The sequence below is a fragment of the Ranitomeya imitator genome, chromosome 7 (assembly GCF_032444005.1).
Source record: "Ranitomeya imitator isolate aRanImi1 chromosome 7, aRanImi1.pri, whole genome shotgun sequence".
Lineage (NCBI taxonomy): Eukaryota > Metazoa > Chordata > Amphibia > Anura > Dendrobatidae > Ranitomeya > Ranitomeya imitator.
This window is the reverse complement of record NC_091288.1, coordinates 5,102,639-5,123,889: the sequence shown is the minus strand read 5'-3', so window position 1 is coordinate 5,123,889 and position 21,251 is coordinate 5,102,639. Positions and strand designations below refer to the sequence as shown.

General features: G+C 47.3%; 1 protein-coding gene across 1 annotated transcript in view; it reads right to left on the bottom strand.

Annotated features, from left to right (window-relative positions):
- Positions 1 to 21,251, bottom strand: part of MUC13 (mucin 13, cell surface associated) — a 74,076-nt gene that overhangs the window by 28,224 nt on the left and 24,601 nt on the right. Inside the window, exons 6-8 of the mRNA XM_069732594.1 lie at positions 13,235 to 13,383; positions 8,735 to 8,875; positions 8,497 to 8,614 (exon numbers count right to left, since the gene is read on the bottom strand). Of these exons, the coding sequence (XP_069588695.1) occupies positions 8,497 to 8,614; positions 8,735 to 8,875; positions 13,235 to 13,383 (408 nt within the window). The remainder of the gene's footprint in view (positions 1 to 8,496; positions 8,615 to 8,734; positions 8,876 to 13,234; positions 13,384 to 21,251) is intronic.

Here is a 21,251-nt window from a genome sequence, read left to right as displayed (position 1 = left end):
CCAAAATGGTGTCACTTGTGGGGGGTTTCCACTGTTTAGGCACATCAGGGGCTCTCCAAACGCGACATGGTGTCCGATCTCAATTCCAGGGAATTCTATGTTGAAAAAGCCAAATGGCGCTCCTTCCCTCCTGAGCTCTACTGTGCACCCAAACAGTGGTCCCTCCCCACATATGGGGTATCGGCATTCTCCGGACAAATTGCACAACAAATTATGTGGTTCATTTTCTTTTTTTACACATGTGAAAATAAAAAAAATTGGTTCTGAAGTAAAATATTTGTGAAAAAAAGTAAAATGTTCATTTTTTCCTTCCACATTGCTTCAGTTCCTGTGCAGCAACTGAAGGGTTAATAAACTTCTTGAATGTGGTTTTGCGCACCTTGAGGGGTGCAGTTTTTAGAATGGTGTCAATTTTTGGCATTTTCTGCTACATAGACCCCTCAAACTGACTTCAAATGTGAGGTGGTCCCTAAAAAAAATGGTTTTGTAAATTTTGCTGTAAAAATAAGAAATTGCTGGTCAAATTTTAACCCTTATAACTCCATAATAATTTTTTTTTTTTTTTCCAAAATTGTGCTGATGTAAAGTAGACATATGGGAAATGTTATTTATTGACCATTTTGTGTGACATATCTCTTTGATGTAAGGGAATAAAAATTCAAATGTTGAAAATTGCGAAATTTTCAAAATTTTCGCCATATTTCCGTTTTTTTAATAAATAAAAGCAAGTAATATCAAAAAAATGTTACCACTGACATGAAGTACAATATGTCACGAAAAAACAATCTCAGAATCAGCGGGATCCGTTGAAGCGTTCCAGAGTTAAAACCTCATAAAGTGACAGTGGTCAGAATTGCAAAAATTGGCTCGGTCATTAAGTACCAAATTGGCTCTGTCACTAAGGGGTTAAACAAGGGGGACCGCTGCTATGTTACGAGGATGGATCATTTTTGTCCAGGTATCAATTTATTAAAGTATTCCGGATGTGTGTGGTAAGGGCAGGTATGGATCCTGGCAGATACACAGGCCATTCCTTTCGGATCAGGGCGGCAACAGAGGCCGCGGTGGGTGGGCTGAGCCCGGAGACAGTGAAGTGAATTGGCCGGTGGGAGTCGCAATGGTACAGTTCTTACGTACGACCTCAAGGTTACGAGGCAGGGATTCCCCCCAGAGTTGGTACATCACACTAATTTCTCTTGGTTTGTTACAGGACAAGTCCCGATCGTCATCTGGATCTTAGGGCATTCATACGTTTATTGGGGAGCACAGCGGGCTGACAGAAGGACAGGCGGGAGACAGTTAGGTATTGCAAGAGATAGGGCGGTGATTAGGTGGTTGGGATATCGGGGTTTAACATGGGGCCGGGTACTGCACGAGTTTTACCGGGCGGTATACCTCTACGGGGTCCCAGATATATTAGTATTACGTGCCGGGGGTAATGACTTGGGGGGCTAGCTCGGGAAAAGGGCTGAGTGCCAAAATCAGAAGGGATGTAAGACAACTTGGGTTAGCATGTCCAAACTTGAGGCTAGTGTGGTCTGACATGGTACCTAGAAGAAAGTGGCGAGGGGCACGGTCAGTTAGAAAGATTAACAAAGCCCGGGTAAAAGTTAACAAAGAGGTATCTAAGTTTGTGTCACGGAACGGAGGGGTGACGATTCGTCATGCAGGCTTGGATTCTACAGAGAGAGATTGCTGGTTAGGGGACGGGGTGCACTTGAACACCGCGGGGACTGACCTATGGATTGAGGGCTTGCTTAAGGGTATACGGAAGGCCACAGCAGGGTTGGTTGGTGGGGTCTCGAGCACTTGAAGGGGGGGTCAAGTGCTCTCGGTGTGGCGTTGGTGGGTCCTCGAAGCTGGCAAAAAAGTTCGGTAAAGGGGGATTCTTGCATTGCGGGACCCCCCCCTACCGTGGATAGTTACTGTGTTTGTGGTCTGGTGATACCTGGGTGATACCAGACGAGGCAGGTCGGGGTCACGTTATCGTGGGACCCGGAGGGCCACCTGATGTTGGAGGTCGGGTGCACTGTACCGATAGGTGGGTACCCGACGATGGAAGTCGGGTACAGGCTAACGGTTTGGAGGCAACCTCTCCCCTCAACTCATGGTGCTTCCGAGCATGGAAAAAACGTGGCAGAAAGTAAGGCTGAGAGGGAAGAGGCAGTGCCGACGGGATAATCACCAGACCAGGATCGGGTTAGCTTCGAGGGCCTCACCAAGGGTCTTTTTTATTATTATCAATAATAAATTGGCTGCTGTGGCCGTTATTATCCAAAAATACTGGTGTGGTTATTCAAAAAAGGTCTGGGGAGTCACGGGGAGTCAACCGTGCCAAGGTCATGTAATTGTGCGGATGATGGGGGGCAGCAGAGAGCTGTTTGCTCCAAAGATAAGTGGTTGGATCGGTGCGGCCTCCCAGGCTGCGATCTTTGGCACACTGTGGGCGCTGCATTCCATTGTTGAATTGTTACATTGTTGCACTGTGTTGCCTTCTTACACTATGATATATTGCCTTGTTACACTATGTTGCATTTTATTGCATTGTGTTACGTTGTTGTATTGAGATACATTGTTGCACTGTTGCGTTGCGTTGTCGCATTAAGTTATGTTGTGTTGTGCTGTGTTGCACTGTTGTTCCGTTGTTGCACTGTGTTGCATTGTTGCACTGTTATGTTGACGCACTGTTATGTTGCGCTGTGTTGCGTTACGTCGTCACATTGAGTTATGCTGTGTTGCGTTGTTGCACTGTGCATTGCTGTACTGTTACGTTGTTGCACTGCATTGTATTACGTTGTTGCACTGCGTTGCTGCACTACGTTTGATTGTTGCACTGCGTTGGGTTGTTGCACTGTGTTGGGTTACGTTGTTGCACTGTGTTGGGTTACATTGCTGCACTGTGTTGGGTTACGTTGTTGCACTATGTTGGGTTGTTGCTCTGTGTTGGGTTATGTTGTTGCACTGTGTTGTTACATTGTTACTGCACTTGTTGTTACACTATTGCACTGTGGTGGGTTGTTGCACTGTGATACATTGTTGCACTGTTACATTGTTGCACTTCCTTATGTTGTTGCACTGTGAGTTACGTTATCGCACTGTTACATTGTTGCACTGTTACATTGCTGCACTGTGTTGTTACATTTTGCGCTGTGTTGCGTTGCTGCACTGTTACATTGTTGCGCTGTGTTGTTACATGGTTGCTCTGTGCTGTTACGTGGTTGCTCTGTGTTGTTACATGGTTGCTCTGTGTTATTATTGTGCTGTGTTGTTACATTGTTGTGCTATGTTACATGGTTGCTCTGTATTGTTACATGGTTGTGCTGTTACATTGTTGCACTGTGTTGTTGCAGGGTTGCTCTGTTATATTGTTACGCTGTTACATTGTTGTGCTGTGTTGTTCCATTGTTGCACTGTTGTTCCATTGTTGCTCTGTCATATGGTTGCTCTGTGTTGTTACATTGTTGCTCTGTGTTGTTACATTGTTGCTCTGTGTATGGTTGCTCTGTGTTGTTACATGGTTGCTCTGTGTTACATGGTTGCTCTGTGTTACATTGTTGCTCTGTGTTGTTACATTGTTGTTCTGTGTTACATGGTTGCTGTGTGTTACATGGTTGCGCTGTGGTGTTACATGGTTGCTCTGTGTTGTTACATGGTTGCGCTGTATTGTTACATGGTTGCGCTGTGTTACATGGTTGCGCTGTGTTACATGGTTGCGCTGTGGTGTTACATGGTTGCGCTGTGGTGTTACATGGTTGCGCTGTGTTGTTACATTGTTGCTCTGTGTTACATGGTAGCTCTGTGTTACATGGTAGCTCTGTGTTACATGGTAGCTCTGTGTTACATGGTTGCTCTGTGTTGTTACATGGTTGCTGTGTGCTGTTACATGGTTGCGCTGTGTTGTTACATGGTTGCTCTGTTACATTGTTGCTCTGTGTTACATGGTTGTGCTGTGGTGTTACATGGTTGCGCTGTGGTGTTACATGGTTGCGCTGTGGTGTTACATGGTTGCGCTGTGGTGTTACATGGTTGCGCTGTGGTGTTACATGGTTGCGCTGTGGTGTTACATGGTTGCGCTGTGGTGTTACATGGTTGCGCTGTGGTGTTACATGGTTGCGCTGTGGTGTTACATGGTTGCGCTGTGGTGTTACATGGTTGCGCTGTGGTGTTACATGGTTGCGCTGTGTTGTTACATTGTTGCTCTGTGTTACATGGTAGCTCTGTGTTACATGGTTGCTCTGTGTTGTTACATGGTTGCTCTGTGTTGTTACATGGTTGCTCTGTGTTGTTACATGGTTGCTCTGTGTTGTTACATGGTAGCTCTGTGTTACATGGTTGCTCTGTGTTGTTACATGGTTGCGCTGTTACATGGTTGCGCTGTGTTACATGGTTGCGCTGTGTTGTTACATGGTTGCGCTGTGTTGTTACATGGTTGCGCTGTGGTGTTACATGGTTGCGCTGTGGTGTTACATGGTTGCGCTGTGGTGTTACATGGTTGCGCTGTGGTGTTACATGGTTGCGCTGTGGTGTTACATGGTTGCGCTGTGGTGTTACATGGTTGCGCTGTGGTGTTACATGGTTGCGCTGTGGTGTTACATGGTTGCGCTGTGTTGTTACATTGTTGCTCTGTGTTACATGGTAGCTCTGTGTTACATGGTAGCTCTGTGTTACATGGTAGCTCTGTGTTACATGGTTGCTCTGTGTTGTTACATGGTTGCTGTGTGCTGTTACATGGTTGCACTGTGTTGTTACATGGTTGCGCTGTGTTACATGGTTGCGCTGTGTTACATGGTTGCGCTGTGTTACATGGTTGCGCTGTGGTGTTACATGGTTGCTCTGTGTTGTTACATGGTTGCTCTGTGTTGTTACATGGTAGCTCTTTGTTACATGGTTGCTCTGTGTTGTTACATGGTTGCTCTGTGTTGTTACATGGTTGCTGTGTGCTGTTACATGGTTGCGCTGTGTTACATGGTTGCGCTGTGTTGTTACATGGTTGCTCTGTTACATTGTTGCTCTGTGTTACATGGTTGCGCTGTGGTGTTACATGGTTGCGCTGTGGTGTTACATGGTTGCGCTGTGGTGTTACATGGTTGCGCTGTGGTGTTACATGGTTGCGCTGTGGTGTTACATGGTTGCGCTGTGGTGTTACATGGTTGCGCTGTGGTGTTACATGGTTGCGCTGTGGTGTTACATGGTTGCGCTGTGGTGTTACATTGTTGCGCTGTGTTGTTACATTGTTGCTCTGTGTTACATGGTAGCTCTGTGTTACATGGTAGCTCTGTGTTACATGGTTGCTCTGTGTTGTTACATGGTTGCTCTGTGTTGTTACATGGTTGCTCTGTGTTGTTACATGGTTGCTCTGTGTTGTTACATGGTTGCTCTGTGTTGTTACATGGTAGCTCTGTGTTACATGGTTGCTCTGTGTTGTTACATGGTTGCTGTGTGCTGTTACATGGTTGCGCTGTGTTACATGGTTGCGCTGTGTTACATGGTTGCGCTGTGTTACATGGTTGCGCTGTGGTGTTACATGGTTGCGCTGTGGTGTTACATGGTTGCGCTGTGTTGTTACATTGTTGCTCTGTGTTACATGGTAGCTCTGTGTTACATGGTAGCTCTGTGTTACATGGTAGCTCTGTGTTACATGGTTGCTCTGTGTTGTTACATGGTTGCGCTGTGTTGTTACATGGTTGCGCTGTGGTGTTACATGGTTGCGCTGTGGTGTTACATGGTTGCGCTGTGGTGTTACATGGTTGCGCTGTGGTGTTACATGGTTGCGCTGTGTTGTTACATGGTTGCGCTGTGGTGTTACATGGTTGCGCTGTGGTGTTACATGGTTGCGCTGTGGTGTTACATGGTTGCGCTGTGGTGTTACATGGTTGCGCTGTGGTGTTACATGGTTGCGCTGTGGTGTTACATGGTTGCGCTGTGGTGTTACATGGTTGCGCTGTGGTGTTACATGGTTGCTCTGTGTTGTTACATGGTTGCGCTGTGGTGTTACTTGGTTGCTCTGTGTTGTTACATGGTTGCGCTGTGTTGTTACATGGTAGCTCTGTGTTACATGGTAGCTCTGTGTTACATGGTTGCTCTGTGTTGTTACATGGTTGCTGTGTGCTGTTACATGGTTGCGCTGTGTTGTTACATGGTTGCGCTGTGTTGTTACATGGTTGCGCTGTTACATGGTTGCGCTGTGTTGTTACATGGTTGCGCTGTGTTACATTGTTGCTCTGTGTTACATTGTTGCTCTGTGTTACATGGTTGCGCTGTGGTGTTACATGGTTGCGCTGTGGTGTTACATGGTTGCGCTGTGGTGTTACATGGTTGCGCTGTGGTGTTACATGGTTGCGCTGTGGTGTTACATGGTTGCGCTGTGTTGTTACATGGTTGCGCTGTGTTGTTACATGGTTGCGCTGTCTTGTTACATGGTAGCTCTGTGTTACATGGTAGCTCTGTGTTACATGGTAGCTCTGTGTTACATGGTAGCTCTGTGTTACATGGTTGCTCTGTGTTGTTACATGGTTGCTGTGTGCTGTTACATGGTTGCGCTGTGTTGTTACATGGTTGCGCTGTGTTACATGGTTGCGCTGTGTTACATGGTTGCGCTGTGTTACATGGTTGCGCTGTGTTACATTGTTGCTCTGTGTTACATTGTTGCTCTGTGTTACATTGTTGCTCTGTGTTACATGGTTGCGCTGTGGTGTTACATGGTTGCGCTGTGGTGTTACATGGTTGCGCTGTGGTGTTACATGGTTGCGCTGTGGTGTTACATGGTTGCGCTGTGGTGTTACATGGTTGCGCTGTGGTGTTACATGGTTGCGCTGTGGTGTTACATGGTTGCGCTGTGGTGTTACATGGTTGCGCTGTGTTGTTACATGGTTGCGCTGTGTTGTTACATGGTAGCTCTGTGTTACATGGTAGCTCTGTGTTACATGGTAGCTCTGTGTTGTTACATGGTTGCTGTGTGCTGTTACATGGTTGCGCTGTGTTGTTAAATGGTTGCGCTGTGTTGTTACATGGTTGCGCTGTGTTGTTACATGGTTGCGCTGTGTTACATGGTTGCGCTGTGTTACATTGTTGCTCTGTGTTACATGGTTGCGCTGTGGTGTTACATGGTTGCGCTGTGGTGTTACATGGTTGCGCTGTGGTGTTACATGGTTGCGCTGTGGTGTTACATGGTTGCGCTGTGGTGTTACATGGTTGCGCTGTGGTGTTACATGGTTGCGCTGTGGTGTTACATGGTTGCGCTGTGGTGTTACATGGTTGCGCTGTGGTGTTACATGGTTGCGCTGTGGTGTTACATGGTTGCGCTGTGGTGTTACATGGTTGCGCTGTGGTGTTACATGGTTGCGCTGTGGTGTTACATGGTTGCGCTGTGGTGTTACATGGTTGCGCTGTGGTGTTACATGGTTGCGCTGTGGTGTTACATGGTTGCGCTGTGGTGTTACATGGTTGCGCTGTGGTGTTACATGGTTGCGCTGTGGTGTTACATGGTTGCGCTGTGGTGTTACATGGTTGCGCTGTGGTGTTACATGGTTGCTGTGTGCTGTTACATGGTTGCGCTGTGTTGTTACATGGTTGCGCTGTGTTGTTACATGGTTGCGCTGTGGTGTTACATGGTTGCGCTGTGTTGTTGCGCTGTGTTGTTACATGGTTGCGCTGTGTTGTTACATGGTTGCGCTGTGTTGTTACATGGTTGCGCTGTGTTGTTACATGGTTGCGCTGTGTTGTTACATGGTTGCGCTGTGTTGTTACATGGTTGCGCTGTGTTACATTGTTGCGCTGTGGTGTTACATTGTTGCGCTGTGGTGTTACATGGTTGCGCTGTGGTGTTACATGGTTGCGCTGTGTTGTTACATGGTTGCGCTGTGGTGTTACATGGTTGCGCTGTGGTGTTACATGGTTGCGCTGTGGTGTTACATGGTTGCGCTGTGGTGTTACATGGTTACGCTGTGGTGTTACATGGTTGCGCTGTGGTGTTACATGGTTGCTCTGTGGTGTTACATGGTTGCGCTGTGGTGTTACATGGTTACGCTGTGGTGTTACATGGTTGCGCTGTGGTGTTACATGGTTGCGCTGTGTTGTTACATGGTTGCGCTGTGGTGTTACATGGTTGCGCTGTGTTGTTACATGGTTGCGCTGTGGTGTTACATGGTTGCGCTGTGGTGTTACATGGTTGCGCTGTGGTGTTACATGGTTGCGCTGTGGTGTTACATGGTTGCGCTGTGTTGTTACATGGTTGCGCTGTGGTGTTACATGGTTGCGCTGTGGTGTTACATGGTTGCGCTGTGGTGTTACATGGTTGCGCTGTGGTGTTACATGGTTGCGCTGTGGTGTTACATGGTTGCGCTGTGGTGTTACATGGTTGCGCTGTGTTGTTACATGGTTGCGCTGTGGTGTTACATGGTTGCGCTGTGTTGTTACATGGTTGCGCTGTGTTGTTACATGGTTGCGCTGTGTTGTTACACGGTTGCTCTGTCGCCTTGCTCTTGTTACGTCACTCACTTCTGACACTCGTTGTCCCCACTTCTCTTGTACCCCGGGATGCAGGCGCAGGACGCGCCAGTCTTTGCAGCCAGCTTGCAGTACGCCCCTTCTCTCTCATAACATTTCGGGTCACAATCTGAAATACAGGGCAGTGGCCATCACTGGCACAGACAGTGGCACAGCGGCAATTCCCTCCTCAGTGTCCACATGGCTGGAAATGGCGACATCTTCTGTGGGAATATGAGGCAGGTCTCACCTCGGCAGCTCGTCACTTCATGTGCTGCAGAGCTGGAGAATTTATCTTTCTTACAGGTGCAGGAGGCGCCCTGCCCGTCCGGAGTCGCCTCACAGTCAGTCGTTTGTGCATCACAGAAGAATCCGTCACAGATGCTGTGTCCTGCAAAAGAGTCAGTGGTTACTACACAATCTGCAGCAATCCTTTCTGTCCACACAAAAACCTGACTAGCACATCCAAATCAGAAAACCGGTGTGTACAGGCGCCAACTGGGAGCAGCCGCCTCCATATACAGCCGACCGATAAAGCCGCGCTCTGTAACACAGGAAATACGGATCACATTACTGCTGTGGATCATGAGGAAAGATGGAGACACTCGGCTCATATTCGGCCATGTCCTGCCGCTCAGCCCCTGTACTCACCACTTGTCTTATTTGTCAGTGCCAGTCAGTTTTTTTTCTATTTGTATATCTGACCTCTGCCCCCTGACCTCTGCTCCCTGACTTCCGGCCTGTGGCAGTTTTAATTGCAGCAGGATCCTACCGACCCAGAGAGTCAAGCTTCTGCCTCAGGCCGGTTTCGCACGTCCTGATATTTCTGGTATCGGAGATGTCTGTGTGTGATACTTGTGGCAACCATGTGCCGCATCATTACCACACGCACCGGCGCCTGGGAAGCAGCGGTACAGGTATCGCCGTTCCCTAGTGCCAAGTGCTGAACACGACTCTCATCATTCTCCCCTGCTCTGTCAGCGATCAGCGCGAGCGGTGGAGAATGATGAGTTGTATTCAGGTGATAACAGAGACTCCCACCAGCCTACCCCTGCTGCCGCTAATAAGTCAGAGCAGGAGTGGATGATGGGAGTAACCAGCCAGGCAAAGCTCACAGCTGGGGGCTGCAACCCTCAGCTGTTAGCAAGGCTGGTCATCAAGAATAGAGGGGTCCCCACGCCATATTTTGAAATGATTAAATAAATAATTTAATTAACCCTTTAATTCTTGATAACCAGCCGTGCTAGCGCTGACGGGGGAGGGCTGCAGCCCTCAGTTGTCAGTTTTGCATAGTTGGTTATCAAAATTACAGGAGAACCCATGCTGTCTTTTTATTTATTTATAGTGCAGGCTGCAGGTGATGAATACTCCCATCAGCCACCGCCTGTTGTCACTGTTATCAGGTGATGAATACTCCCATCAGCCGCTGCCTTCTGTCACTGTTATCAGGTGATGAATACTCCCATCAGCCACCACCTGCTGTCAGTTATCAGGTGATGAATACTCCCATCAGCCACCGCCTGCTGTCACTGTTATCTGAATACTCCCATCAGCCGCCTGCTGTCGCTGTTATCTGAATACTCCCATCAGCCACCGCCTGCTGTCACTGCTATCAGGTGATGAATACTCTCATCAGCCACCACCTGCTGTCACTGTTGTCAGGTGATGAATACTCCCATCTGCCGCCGCCTGCTGTCACTGTTATCAGGTGATGAATACTCCCATCAGCAACCGCCACCTGCTGTCACGGTTATCAGGTGATGAATACTCCCATCATCCACCGCCTGCTGTCACTGCTATCAGGTGATGAATACTCTCATCAGCCACCACCTGCTGTCACTGTTGTCAGGTGATGAATACTCCCATCTGTCGCCGCCTGCTGTCACTGTTATCAGGTGATGAATACTCCCATCAGCAACCGCCACCTGCTGTCATGGTTATCAGGTGATGAATACTCCCATCATCCACCGCCTGCTGTCACTGTTATCAGGTGATGAATACTCCCATCAGCCACCGTCACCTGCTGTCATGGTTATTAGGTGATGAATACTCCCATCATCCACCGCCTGCTGTCACTGTTATCAGGTGATGAATACTCCCATCAGCCACCGCCACCTGCTGTCACGGTTATCAGGTGATGAATACTCCCATCAGCCACCGCCTGCTGTCACTGTTATCAGATGATGTATACTCCCAGCAGCCACCGCCTGCTGTCACTGTTATCAGGTGATGAATACTCCCACCAGCTACCTGCTGTCACTGTTATCAGGTGATGAATACTCCCATCAGCCACCGCCTGCTGTCCACTGTTATCAGGTGATGAATACTCCCATCCACCACCACCTGCTGTCACTGTTATCAGGTGATGAATACTCCCAGCAGCCACCGCCTGCTGTCACTTATCAGGTGATGAATACTCCCATCAGCCACCGCCTGCTGTCACTGCTATCAGGTGATGAATACTCCCATCAGCCACCGCCTGCTGTCACTGTTATCTGAATACTCCCATCAACCTCCGCCTGCAGTCACGGCTATCAGGTGATGAATACTCCCATCAGCCACCACCTACTGTCACTGTTATCAGGTGATGAATACTCCCAGCAGCCACCGCCTGCTGTCACTGTTATCTGAATACTCCCATTAGCCACCGCCTGCTGTCACTGCTATCAGGTGATGAATACTCCCATCAGCCACTACCTGCTGTCACTGTTATCTGAATACTCCCATCAACCTCCGCCTGCTGTCACTGCTATCAGGTGATGAATACTCCCATCAGCCACTGCCTGCTGTCACTGTTATCTGAATACTCCCATCAACCTCCGCCTGCTGTCACTGCTATCAGGTGATGAATACTCCCATCAGCCACCACCTGATGTCACTGTTATCTGAATACTCCCATCAACCTCCGCCTGCTGTCACTGTTATCAGGCGATGAATACTCCCATCAGCCACTGCCTGCTGTCACTGTTATCAGGTGATGAATACTCCCAGCAGCCACTGACTGCTGTCACTGTTATCTGAATTCTCCCATCAGCCACCGCCTGCTGTCACTGCTATTAGGTGATGAAAACTCCCATCAGCCACCACCTGTTGTCACTGTTATCAGGTGATGAATACTCACATCAGCCACCACCTGCTGTCACTGTTATCAGGTGATGAATACTCCCATCCGCTGCCGCCTGCTGTCACTGTTATCAGGTGATGAATACTCCCATCAGCCTCCACCTGCTGTAACTGTTATCAGGTGATGAATACTCCCATCCGCTGCCGCCTGCTGTCACTGTTATCAGGTGGATACAGCTCTCTTCATTTTCCTCTGCTCGTGCTGATGACAGGCAGAGCAGGGGAGGATGATGAGTCATGTTCAGCACCCGGTGATGGGGAACAGCGCGTACTGTAATGCTTCTTCCCCAGTGCCGGTACATGTCACACACATCCCAGTGTGTCATCCGTGTACACATGTGCGGGACATTGTGTGGCCAGTAAAAAAACGGACATGTCCGCGCATTTTTGCCATGTACACACGGTCTATGGAAACACACGGACATGTGCACAGAATGTGTCTACGTGTGTCAGTGTCTGATACGTGTGCAATCCGTCACCACAAGTCCCAGAGACACTGACTTGTGAAAGACACCTAAGAGCCAGAATCCAGATTCCCAGCAGATCGGAGATCAGCTGCAAGAATTGGCCAAATTATGTGCTAAGCCTGAATCTCTGGGTCGGAAGGATCCTGCTGCAATTAAGACAGGCGGAGGTCAGGGGGCAGAGGTCAGGGGGCGGATATACAAATAGCAAAAAAGTGACTGGCACTTCCAAATCAGACCACTAGTGTGTACAGGGGCTGAGCGGCAGGAAATGGCAAATGAGCCAAGTGGCTCCATTTTTCCTCATGATCTAGATATGATATTTCCTGTGTTACAGTTACAGAGCGCGGCTCTATCTGTCTGCTCTTTGTCACACAGTCCAAGGAGCAATTCCTGTGCCAAGACGTGTCCAGAAAACGGAACATGTTACTCCACCTGACTGCTACATGTCTTATCCTCCAGTCACCTCCAGATCTGCACTCACTATTCTGCTGTTACATCGTGTCTTATCCTTCAGTCACCTCCAGAGCTGCACTCTCTATTCTGCTGTTGCGTCGTGACTTATCCTCCAGTCACCTCCAGACCTGCATTATTTATGACTTTATATAACGGCCTTCATCTGGGTCTGCAGCCATGGAGACGTGATGCTGAACGCTCCGTGGGGAGATGGATCCTGTGCGGCCTCGATCGGTCACCAGGGTCTTCTCCGCCGATGTCCTGATAGTTTCAGCCGTCAGTTGCTGCTCTTCCTCTTCCGGCCATGATGTCCTTCTCCAGTGATCGCTCTCCGTATGACGTGTCCACGGGTCGTGGCTCGGTGGTCCTTCTTTCCGGTGACATGTCTTCTTCTTGCCATCCATGGCATTGATAACGTCTTTCTCCACATTTCCAATGCGTTGATTCATCTTCTGTTTGGTTTCTTTATCGTCCAGGTTTCCCGTCAGTATGTTACCAAAGAGAAGACCGGATTATGTACGAGTCGTGTCGCTTCACCAGTCATATGTTCCTCGATTTCAGGACCTTCTCCACTGACTTCATTGTTTATGATATCGTGATAATTGTGAGTGTAGCTCTGGATGTGACTGGAGGACGGGCGATGATTGTACTGGTACTCGGCAGGCAGTGCTTGAGGTCGGGATGCTGCACTGTATACGGGCGCTTACTGGTATAGGTGAAGGCTTCGCTGGGGACCTCTAGCGCCTGGTGCACTTTGTCCGCAGTCACCGCGCCTTTTGGGAACACGTTAATGACTTTGGCGATGACGTTTCCTGGGGTCCGGCCGCTTCTGGGCTGGGATTTGTAAGAAGCTGCCCTGAAAAAAGTACAGATAAACGTGATAATTGCGGGCGTCGGAGACCGCAGAGGGCTAAGTAGGATGTCAGAGACCGCAGAGGGGTAACTAGGATGTCAGAGACCGCAGAGGGGTAAGTAGGGCATCGGAGACTGTAGAGGGGTAACTAGGGTGTCACAGACCGCGTGGGGGTAACTAGGGCATCGGAGACCGCAGAGGGGTAACTAGGGGGCATGTTTCCTCCTTCACAAAATGGCAGGCGGGGTATTCCATCATGATGCCGGGCTGTCAGGCGCTGACGTCTGTGGGGGCAAATGTTTGGATGTCTGTCTATGGGGGGTACAGGTGTCACAGCCCCACCATACTTCATCCTTTGGACTTACTCAGTGGTCCTCCTCAGCCACCCACACAAACGGACATACACTAGACCTGGTCTTCACCCGTCTCTGCTCTCTATCTAACTTCACCACCTCCCCTCTCCCTCTATCCGACCACCATCTACTCACTTTCTCATCCCTGTCCTCACCGGTCACCCAGCACCATGCGCACCCCCGCAGAAACCTCGCACACCTAGACACCCACACACTCTCTGACTCTATCCTACCACTGTCCTCTATATCCTCACTCCACGACACTGCCACTGCTTTCTACAATGCCACTCTCACATCAGCCATCGACTCGGTCGCCCCTGTCATCCATAGCAGAGTGCGACGAACCAATAGACAACTGTGGCACAATAACATCACTAAAAAGCTTCGGCAAGTGTCCAGAATTGCAGAACGGCATTGGAAGAAAACACATTCGCAAGATGATTTCACTGCACTCAAACAAGCAACACTGGCATTCAAATCAGCTCTCACCTCTGCTAAACAGGCGACTTCACAACACTCGTATCTTCCTTATCCCACAACCCCAAACAGTTGTTCAACACTTTTAGCTCCCTCCTCCGCCCACCACTGCCCCCTCTGAGTTCCCTAATAGTTGCCGAGGACTTTGCCACGCACTTCAAAAATAAGATCGACCAAACAAGGCAAGTCTTTGTTGTCTTTCTTTCAATAATCTTTTTATTGAGGGAAAAGTATAACAGATGAACAGGAAAGGAAAAACCATTATATCCAATAGACATGAAGGGAGAAAACATTATGAGGAGTCACACCTAATTAGTTATTGTTAAAACTCTAAAACAGGACCTCAACAGGGAAGCCTTAGTAAGGCCAAATATGATAAACCAAGAGGAGTGTTAGGTGACTCGCGTATGATCGCTAGCTCAAGATATTCGGGAGGAATGAGAAAAGGTAGATAAAGAGAGAGATAGGAGGAAAGAGTAGAGAAGGGAAAACAAGAGGGGGAGAGAAAGAGAGAGGATCTGGTAAAAGGAAGGATCCGGTGAAGAGCCATCCGGGATAAAGAATGATTATTGAATAAGTATATTTATTAGACTCCTCCAGTGTCTGAAATTTCAAGTAGAAACCCAGGACTTGATCGGAATTGGATCCACGGTTCCCTTGTATTCCGAAAGCAATTGAGTAATTCTTGTGTGCTGGCTAGCAATTCTGCTATATGATATAGCAAGTCAGTTTTCTCAAGAACTTGTTTTTTAGTGGGGGTGTGAGTAGTTTTCCACAGAGTGGGGATTAGGAACTCGCCGGCAGCGATTATATTACTCGCCATTTTTGAAGCCAGAGGATTCTCCGGCCATAGAGGTAAATTAAGTAAAGTGGACTGGGGTTCTAATACAGGGACTTTGCCCAACACATCAGAGATTATTTCTGTCACCAATTGCCAAAAGGGTATAATTTTCAGACAAGACCACCAAATGTGTAGATAGGATCCGAGATCTACACAGCATCTCCAACATACATCAGAGGTGGAGGGATGCCACTGGTGCAATTGAGACGGAGTACGATACCATCGGGATAACACTTTATAAGAATTTTCTTGAATTTTTACACATTGAGAGGGGCCATGTGAACTATTATAAATAGAGGTAATCTGTTCTTTAGTGAGGAGAATATTGAGGTCCTTCTCCCAAAGTCCTATAAATGCCCTTTTGGTGTCAGCCTTTTCCATAATCAGAAAATTATAAATCTTAGATAAAACCTTTTTCAGTGGGCTATGTTGAACGCAGAGTTGTTCAAAGAGTTTGATTGGGCAAAGCACGTGAGACTATCTTTTAGATTTGTGACAGTAGTCTTTAATCCTTTTATAATGGAGAAAATAAATATTAAGGTGTGGTTTAAAATTCTGGAGTTCCGAAAGGGTCATCAGGGAGCCATCTATGAATAGATCGTCTATTGGGATTGGCGGATTAGTCAAATTTCTTGAAGTGTTGGTAGGATCTTTAGGCAGTGTAGAGGAGATAGGACCCATAACATCTTGTATTGTTCGAATTGGGGATAGGGGGGTTACTCTGAGAAATTCCGACCTCCATATTTTAAGAATAGCTATCGTAATCTCGTTAGTTATTAATTGGTTCAAGTTAGTGTAATCACATAATAGAACCATAGATCTTAAGGGGGCTGGAGCTAGGTGTTCCTCGATGGGTAGCCATATTTTTTCCGGGGATCATCTGATCCAGTCCATTACTCTGGTGAGCATGGCAGCCTTGTAGTATTTGAAGATATCAGGGGTACCCATTCCACATTTAGATTTCGGTAGGGCGAGTGTATTAGCATTAATTCGGGGGCGTTTATTATCCCAGATGAAGTTAATAAAGAAAGAGTTGATTTTTGAAAGATAGTGCTTGGGATGTAGATAGGGAGCATCTGAAACAGATATAGAAATTTGGGCAGAATTATGCTTTTCAGTAGGTTTTTCCTACCCATCTATGAAAGGAAAGGAGCTTTCCAAGATTTAACCGTCGTTACAGCCTGGTTCAACAAAGGAATAATGTTGAGTTCCAAAACTCCCCAGTTGACCTTCCAATTTTGATACCTAAATTTGTTATAAACTTGGAGGGCCATTTAAAGGGATAAAGTTTTTTTTAATCTGTCTATAGAGGATTTGGAGATATTAAGGCTAAGAGCTTCTGATGTAGTGGTGTTTACTTTAAAGTTAGATAATTTTCCGTAGAGGTCCAATAGGCGAACAAAAGTAGGGATGCCCTTTACAGGATCAGACAAAAACACTAGCAGGTCATCTGCAAATGCCGCTGATTTATGGTGATAACCCCCCACTTGGATCCCTTTAATTTCCGCATTTTGTTGGATGCTTTGGATGAGAGGCTCCATGACCAACACATACAGAATCGGGGAAAGAGGGCATCCCTGTCTCGTTACGTTCTGGATCTGGAAGGGATCCGACAATAGGTTATTAATTTTTAGCTGTGCTGAAGGAATGGTGTACATTTGGAAAATGGCATCAACCAGTTGTACAGGAATGAGAAATGCAAGGAGAGTTTCACGTAAGAATTTCCAGTCCACCCTATCAAAAGCCTTCTCGGCGTCCGTCCCTAGCAAAACAAGCAGGTTTTACAGATTTTGGCATAATGAATCAGGTGCAGGATCCTGCATGTGTTGTCCCTCCCTACCAGACACAAAACCGGTCTGATTAAAGGAGATAAGTTGCGGAAATAGCTCTGCAAGTCTTCTAGCTATGAGGCTCGCATATATTTTTAAGTCGACATTAAGCAGAGAAATGGGCCTATAACTCCCGCAGCATTCAGGATCTTTTCCCTCCTTATGAAGAAGGGAAATGTGAGCTTCTAATGACTGAGAGGGGAAGGGTTTTCCACCCAGGACCGCATTGCACATGCTCAATAAATGAGGGCCTAGAACATCAAAGAAGGTCTTATAATATATTCTGGAGAACCCGTCATGGCCCGGAGATTTCCCTTTCGATCTCCCAGACAGGACGGACTGGAGTTCAGACAAATCGAAGGGTCTAGTTAGACAGTCTTGCTGAAGGTCGGATAATTTGGGAAGATGTAAGGAAGACAAAAAAGATTGAACGTCCCTTACCCTTTGATTCTTATCTTCCATAGATTCGCTATGGCGGAGTTGGTATAAATCTTTGTAGAAAGTCAGAAATGTGTCAATAATCTGGTTGTAATGTTGAGTAGTCTGACCATCTTTAGATTTGATTTTATGGATGAATGTCCGGGCTTGGCGTTTCTTAATCAGGGAAATCATGAGTTAGGATGCTTTGTCTCCATGAGCAAAGATCTTATTCTTCCAAGATAAGTAATGTTTAGAGGAACGCTTATTTAAAAGATCTCTGAGGGACTGTCTTTTTTTCAGTGAGTTGGGTAAGGCTGGGTTCACATTGCGTTAGTGGGTGTCTGCTGACGGAATCCGTTACATGGCGCAATTAACGCTACGTAACGGATCCGTTAGCGCACCCATTGACCGCAATGTAACGAACGCATTGCTAACGTATGCCATTTTTGGCACGCGTTAGCGATGTCCCGTTATTTTCTGACGGACCTCGATTGCTGCTTGCAGCGTTCGAAGTCCGTTTCTCGCTAAGCGCAGATCGGGCATCTGCGCTAGCGGGATCGCTAAATGCGATCCCTTTTTAGACATTGCGTTAGCGCATTCCGTTAGCGTATGCGCTAAACGGATTGCACTATCGCAATATGAACCTAGCCTGAGTGTCTTGTGTTAATTCTTTTTTTATGGAGAGCATCCAAGGCCACAATATCACTGTACAAGGATAGCATTTCTACTCTCCTCTGTTTGTTTAGGAAAGAGGCTATCAAGATAAACACACCAGGCCTTGTGTGCCTCCCACAATATTGTTGGGTTCGTATCTGGTATAGCATTAAGTTTAAAGAATTCTTGGAGCGAGTCATGTATCTGGGTTTTAATGTCATCTTGTTGTAGGAGTGATTCGTTAAGCCTCCAAGTTTTGAAACAGGAGTAGGGTTTGTGGAATTCTAGATTTATCAACACCCTAGAATGATCGGAGTGAAGGGCGGGAAAGTGGTGGGGAAGAGGGCTCTAGAAATCAGGATGTAATCAAGACGGTGATAAGAGTTGTGCGGATGTGAGTAATAAGTGAAATCGATATCCGTTGGGTGAGTGCATCTCCAAGCATCAATTAATTCTAAGGAAGGAAAAAGTGTTTTGAGACTAGCAAGATCTCTTAAAGAGATAGAGCTTTTTTGTTGTTGAAGTATCTAGGGGAGGGTCTAACACAACATTTAAATCCCCTCCCAAAACGACTGCCCCCTCCTGAAAGGAAAGTAGTTTAGCAAGGGCTTTACGCAGCCACTTCAAATGATGTTTGTTGGGTACATACAGACTGCCTAGAGTCACCATGTTCCAAGCTATTAGGCCTTTAATGAAAATGTAACGGCCTTTGGGGTCTACCAAACAATCTGTGAGAAGAAAGGGGATGTCCCTGGCGAAAGCTATCGAGACACCCCTTGCTGCTTTCTGGGGGGAATTAGCATGATACCATCTATCAAAAAAGCATTTCTCAAAAGAAGGGGTTTTATCAGGAGTAAAATGAGTTTCCTGTAAGAGTAAAATATCATACCCCGATTTTTTTTTTAAACAGGTTTAAAGTTTGCGATCTAGGGATTGGGGAGTTCAGGCCATGTGTGTTATGTGAGACAATCTGAAAAGACTTACGGATTCATGTCATGGTGAAATCGGTTGAAGACGATGCAGTCTGGAGGATGACTCATCCATCGGATCGGGGAGATAGGAAAAGTGAGTGAGAATGAGAGGGGAGAAGAGGGAGAAATAATTAGAATGCTAGAAACATGGGAGAATAATAACAATTGAAAATAACAGACTATAGTAAGTGTTTTCAGAAAGCAGAATTCTCATCGAAACTACCAAACATGGGGGCGGAGAGAAGAATCAAGAACGGAGGAATTAAATAAAACAATGACAAGATCAGAGACTAAGGTCTCCAATATAAGCGGTAAACCAAATGACACATTGGGTTATAGAGAGAGCCCAACAGAACCATAAGTCTGGGACAGCCGACCAGTCCTCATCCGCCTGGGTCATCATCTTCGTTTCTTGTTGGTGTGACCCTGGAGGATCGACGTCTTGATCGTGCGGATTTCGAGGTAGGAGAGTCTTGCCATGGAGCGGGAGAGACTTCAAGTGATGGGACTCACGTGCTATCTCCAGAACTGGTGGTTGGTCAAGGTGGATCTCCAATTCTTTGTAGACATCTTTAATGTCGGCGGTGGATCTTACTAAGAACTTCCGATCCTTAGCTGAGATGGACAGTCCAAAGTCAAACAGCCAGCGGTACGCATAATGCCTTTGTTGAAGGATGTAGGTAGAGGGTCTTAAGAGGCGCCTCTTGTATAATGTGGAGGCTGAAAGGTCTTGGAAAATTTGAATTGGAGTTCTCCCATGGGCAATCAAGTCCGCTTCCCTGGCTCTTTTTAATAATAGGTCCTTGGTTCTGTAGTCAAGAAACCGACAAAGAACATCACGAAGTGCTTTGTCTGGCTTCAGTTTGGGCCTCAGCGCCCTGTGGACTCTTACCATATCGATTTCAATTTGGTCAGTAGGGACAAGGATCGAGCGAAAGATTTCGGTAAGTGTTGGAATCAGAGCGTCCGGAAGGATAGACTCGGGGACCCCTTTTAGCCTCATGTTGTTTCTTCTTTCTCTGTTCTCATGATCCTCTAAGATAGTATAGATCCGGTTGATATGGTCTTCTTGCTGCTTCTGGCAAGTTAGGGTAGACTTGGAACATTGTACTATTTCTGAGTGGGAAGCTTCAATCGCCTCGATTCTGTGGCCCAAGTGGGTGAGATCTTGTTTGATGGCAGAGAGATCTTTACCTAAGGGTTCTAATGCTTTGCCCAAAATCATTTTAATAAAAGATCTAGTGACTTGATCACCTTTATCCTCGACATCCGAGTCTCCATCACTCTCCTGGTCGGATTCTGTAAGGTCCTCCAGGGCCGCCCCAAGTGAATGGGAGGGTTTAGAGGTGTTAGATCAGTTGCTCCGCTTTTTCAAGATTTTATCCATGTCTGCTTGGGAGCTAGAGCTGTTGGACGTGGTACACGATTGCAGCGTCCCAGGGTCCAGGTCGTTGCAGTAATGTCATTAACCTCTAGGGGGGAGTGATGTTACGTTTGGAGGCAAAGAATGACAACTCAATCCAAGTATCACAAACATGCAACACATTTTGCACTCCAGGCCACCAGGGGGAGCTCTGCTCCTATTTACTAAGGCACTCCTCACACTTAGGTAAAACTGGTTGCCTGGGGAGGAAGTTAGTCAGTTGCTGGCTGAGCTTCGCTCAGTTATTTGGTCCCTGACAGGGGTGGGATCCTGTCAGAGGCCGAGACAGAAGGACACGGAGCTGCGCCTGCCCTGAGTGCGGCAGCTTCTAGAAAGAGACACTGAATGAGAACTGTATTGTAGAGAGGGTGAAGAAATCGTAGCAAAGGAGTGGATATCAGAGGAGTTCTGCCCTGCACAGGCTGCCTCCTTCTGAGGCGCAGGACCCCGGTAGCCGGAACACCGAGGGAGCAACAGTCCTTTATACCTTGCTCCAGAGACCGGCAGGACAGCTAATTTCACGTTACCTGCTCGCCCTTTACCCAGGAGGCAAGGTGGCACTGCTTAGAGGCCGGGGCATGATAGAGTACCTGTAAAACACCTCAAGCCACCGGTCATACAGGTTTGTCCTATCCATCTGGGGGACAGAGCGAGAGACATAACATCTACAACATCTGTGAGGACCTTATGAGAGGCTTAGCAGTAAGGTACTACAACACCGCAGTGCTAGAGGAAGGCTACTGATTTCTACCTGGATAAGGGAACTCTGGATTTGCCTCCGGAGCCTGCCTACCCCGTGGTCTGTGCTTCGGACTGTGGATGCTGAAGCCTTCAGTAAAAGGTAAAGAGACTGCAACCTTGTGTCCTCGTTCTTCACTGCGCCTCTCACCATCTACACTGGGA